At 43.1% G+C, this 4,916-nt stretch overlaps 1 protein-coding gene across 1 annotated transcript; it reads right to left on the reverse strand.

The window, feature by feature from the left end:
* Positions 1-252: 252 nt before the first annotated feature.
* Positions 253-597, reverse strand: LOC126355382 (alpha-crystallin B chain-like). The gene has a single exon (XM_050005677.1). The coding sequence runs from the start codon at positions 595-597 to the stop codon at positions 253-255; it is 345 nt and encodes a 114-aa protein (XP_049861634.1).
* Positions 598-4,916: the final 4,319 nt, after the last annotated feature.

The following is a 4,916-nucleotide window of genomic DNA, read 5'->3' on the forward strand; positions in this document are numbered from 1 at the left end:
GTAATTGGCTGCTACATAGGACACACCTGGACCATATCTCATCAAATGAGAGGAAAAATAAAATGGTGTCATGATACCGGCCTCATTTAAATACAGGCGATACTGGCTGTTATAGGGTCAGAGGGAGGGGGGGGGGGGGGTGTAGCAGGATTGTTGGTCTATGTAGATTTGTGGCAGTAGGTGCTATACTGTGGAGGCAGAGCAGTAGTGGGTCCGATAGAATCGGGTTATAGTTGCATGCTAGGAGGGTGATTATTGTAACCTAGGAGTTGGGATAGTGAGAAACCTTTTAGCTGACAATCTTGATGCATTCGCAGCTGGTTCAACATCAGTAAGAAGTTTATAACTGTGAGTGAACTGCCTGGAAATACACCCATTGCCTACTGGGTGTTCCTTGTGCTGTCTTAAAGCCACAATAAAGTCACCCACAAGTTTCACTTGTATGCTGTCCAGATGGAGTTGCTGCACATCAATTCCGACTATAAGCATGTTGTTGTGGAAAGTATCCAATGCTCTGTCATACCCCAGGGTGACATGAGGGATGCCATCAGTCTGGCCAACCTCTGCTTCAGCTGTGCTGGTGGTATTGCAAAACATCCGTCTGAGTTTAAGGGAATTCGATGATACAATGGTAGGCTCTCTCTGTAGAAAAATGTTGAAGGTATTAGCTCCTCATTTTATATCTTTGTGAGGGCAGACATATGCTGCAGCATAGGTCGGAGATGTCATCCTACTGGATGATGTTATCACAGTCAGTTAAAGCATTATTTATAAAAATTTTCAGAAAACTGTGTGCTTGTGACTGGGGTATTCTGAGTCATGCGACGTATTGTATCCCTCTATTGATGAGAGAAAGGAGCTCCTTATTCTCTGAGGGTTGCAGTGGTGAGACGAAGTCTGCTGGTAGTGTGAGTGGTTCATTGTAAAGAATCACTGGTAAAGAGGCATGGAGTTCATCTTTTTATGCGGAGCATATGCCTAACAGCACCAAAGATAAAGATTCTGTCTACTGGCCACTGCGGCACATAAGCACTACCTTAAATGTCTGGTGCCAGAGCCCCACTAAACCATTACTTCACAGATGATAAACGGTACTGTTGGATTCCACAGAAGTACAAAGTTCAAAGAACAGTATAGATTCAAATTGGCAATCCAGGTCAGTAGTGAACTGGCGACTGGTCGGCAGTGATGGAGGTCAATCAGCCAAAAACGTAATGTCCATAAGTTGACACGCACTCTCATCATCATATTCACCATAATGTCAGGCTAGGATGTTACTTCAACCCAGTGGGTGACATGTCTGCCCCGGTAGCTGAAAGGTCAGCGTGACGGATTGTCAATCCTCTGTGACTGGGTTTGATTCCCGGATGGGTTGAGGAATTTTCTCCGCCCAGAGACTGGGTGTTGTGCAATCCTCCTCATCTTCGTATGATCCTCACTGACTGCAGGTCACCAAAGTGGCATCAAATTGCAAGACCAGCACCCGCCAAACGGTCTGCCTAATGGGGGGCCCTAGTCATACAATTAAATAAATTAAATAAAGTGGGTGACATGATAAGTGACAGAGACAATGAATCTGACTGTAAGAGAGGACCAACCATATCAAGATTAACATGTTGGAAACATGCTTTAGGTATTTCATGTTGGGTGATTGTTGGTTGTGCATGTCATCCAAACTTGCTTTGTTGGCAAGCTGTGCAAGATTGTGTCCACAGTCCACAGTCTCATTTAACATTTGGCCAAATGGAATGGTCAGTGACTAGTTTAGTTGTGGGGCATACTCCTGGGTGTGACAGCCCATGCAAGCTGTCAAAAACAGATTTATGCATATTGAGTGGGACCCGTGGCCAAAGGAAGTTCTGTGATATATCACACCTGACTTCTGTGTATGAACCTGGAATGGAACACCATTCGAATTTCAAACCCATAGTGGTATCTGAGAACAGGTTGCATATTTATGCATCAAGTTGTTATACTTGACAAGCTCATCATAACTGACATCAACTGAAAGTTCATGTACTCATGAGAGGTAGTTGGCCAAAATATTAATCATTCCTTTACGATGCTAGACATAAGTTGTAAATTGTGTGATAGAGTCAAGGTGTCAAAAACAGTATGGGGGAGCACTATATTGCTGGATTACGTATAGAATCCGCCAATGGCTGGTGGTTGGAATAAATATCACTTGGACTGCCTGGTGCATCTCTTTGGGTTACAATGATGCAAGGAGCAGTGCAAGTGGCTGTGGAATGGAAAGCTGGGCCAGAAAAAACATGCAAGAGCAGCAGCATTCATAGTTGCATACACAGGCTGTATTTCAAATCAGATGGCAATTAACAGACAACCTCTCTAGTTGACTACATCTACATCTACATCTACATCTACATCTACATCTACATCTACATCTACATGACTACTCTGCAATTCACATTTAAGTGCTTGGCAGAGGGTTCATCGAACCACAATCATACTATCTCTCTACTATTCCACTCCCGAACAGCGAGCGGGAAAAACGAACACCTAAACCTTTCTGTTCGAGCTCTGATTTCTCTTATTTTATTTTGATGATCATTCCTACCTATGTAAGTTGGGCTCAACAAAATATTTTCGCATTCGGAAGAGAAAGTTGGTGACTGAAATTTCGTAAAAAGGTCTCGCCGCGACGAAAAACGTCTATGCTGTAATGACTTCCATCCCAACTCGTGTATCATATCTGCCACACTCTCTCCCCTATAACGTGATAATACAAAACGAGCTGCCCTTTTTTTGCACCCTTTCGATGTCCTCCGTCAATCCCACCTGGTAAGGATCCCACACTGCGCAGCAATATTCTAACAGAGGACGAACAAGTGTAGTGTAAACTGTCTCTTTAGTGGACTTGTTGCAGCAGCTTAAAGAGAATTTTTTCTGTCTCCAGTACAATGAAATTTCAAGTATAGTCACAGAACCACAAAATAATTAATAACAAGGTTCTCAGACATTCAGCCCAAAATAGCCAAATGTTATCTCCACAGCAAGTAGTTAGAGACCCTATCCCACAACAACAAATAACAAACCTCATTCACAATGAAACTTCCTGACAGATTAAAACTGTGTGCCCTACTGAGGCTCGAACTTGGGACCTTTGCCTTTCGCGGGCAAGTTCACTACCAACTGAGCTACCGAAGCACGACTCATGCCCGGTCCTCACAGCTTTACTTCTGCCAGTATCTCATCTCTTACCTTCCGAAGCTGTGAGGACCAGGCGTGAGTCGTCCTTCTGTAGCTCAGTTGGTAGAGCACTTGCCCGCGAAAGGCAAAGGTCCCAAGTTCGAGTCTCGGTCCGGCACACAGTTTTAATCTGCCAGGAAGTTTCATATCAGCGCACACTCCAGTGCAGAGTGAAATTCTCATTCTCATTCACAATGTTAACAGCAATAATGACAAGCTAGAAATTTTTACCCCAGAACAATAATAATGATAAAGCTGCAATTGAACAGCAGGGGCTCAAATAATTAATTATTTTACCCCTCACAATAATAATGACAAGCTTCTGCAAAAGCAGTTTTTAAATAGCTAGAAATTTTTACCCCAGAACACTAATAACAACATAGCTGCACTTGGAACCATATTAAGACTGTCCATGAGTGAATAATAATGGAACAGTTGAAATTGAAATGTAAATGCACAAATACAGGACACTGCATCAAATACTTCCCCTTCCCTTAATTTTTTTTCTTTTTTTCAGTAGCATGGCCACACCACAAACAAAGATTGCAACAACTTCAGCTATACTAATACTAATAACAGTAATACTCACAGCACAGTGCAAGGGCCTCATTACACCAAACAGGAGCCAGTATTAACATGCCACCCCAAAATAAACAAATATATACAGATCATCAGAAAGCTGACACATGTGTTCGGCCCACGCAAGGCAAAATTTGTAATGTATAACAAGGATGAGGTTAGATATTCTAGGCCAAAATTAGAGTTCAAGACAACACTATACACAAATTAGTGAGGCACTTGCCAGATAAAATTTAGCCTTGCAAGGCAGGTACCTAAAACACCAAGCAGAAATATCTGCTCTTAAATCCACACAGGATAGTCAAATCCCCAATGCTAAAGAATAATAAAACCAGCTTCACTAAGGGACATTAACAAAATTTGAGATCCTCATTTGTGTTGCCTAGCATAACCATACAAGACACTTCCACTAAAGTCCAGATCATTATTGCAGGACAGACAACCAGTAGCCAGACCAATCAGGAATGGCCGGGGTAACAACAAATTTGCACACTGAGGGCAGCTAGCCCACCACCAGTGCTTGACATGGTGGGTTCACTTTGCATTAGGGAACAAAACCATCAAACAGCTGCTCATAGCAATGTTCAAGATAACAATCAGAATGAAAGCATGCTTAGAGTGTCAGATAGTACTTCGGATGAGTGTTGTACAAATAACATGAATGTCCTCCCCGACTCTCACTTGAAAAAACCAGCCATCAGCAAATACTGTGGCAAGAAAATACCATACCATCAGAGCACAATAGCCACTCCCTAGAAAACACTCAGACAGGTCATACCGGATATCCGCAGCACAGCCCAAGTGCTCGGCTGGACATGAGTCCAGATGAGCTCTATTTATCCTCGCCACCAACTTGTACAGAATCAACACCAGATTCCTTGTGATCCAGAGGGACTCCTCCCAGCTGCACAAGATTTCCAGCAGATGGCCTTGCAGCCCAAGCCAAGTGCACAACAGAAAGATAGCATGAAGTGCCTACATTGCAATATCGCACATGGCTCACTGCCCTCAGTGTCATCTCTGCAATGCTGCACCAGTCTGTACACAACAAGATTTCTCTGCCATAAGCTGATCACTTACACTGGGAGTCAATTAGCTTCTGGGAGAAGAAATGAAGTGGTCGTTGT

Source organism: Schistocerca gregaria, chromosome 3 (genome assembly GCF_023897955.1).
Source record: "Schistocerca gregaria isolate iqSchGreg1 chromosome 3, iqSchGreg1.2, whole genome shotgun sequence".
NCBI classification, from domain to species: Eukaryota; Metazoa; Arthropoda; class Insecta; order Orthoptera; family Acrididae; genus Schistocerca; species Schistocerca gregaria.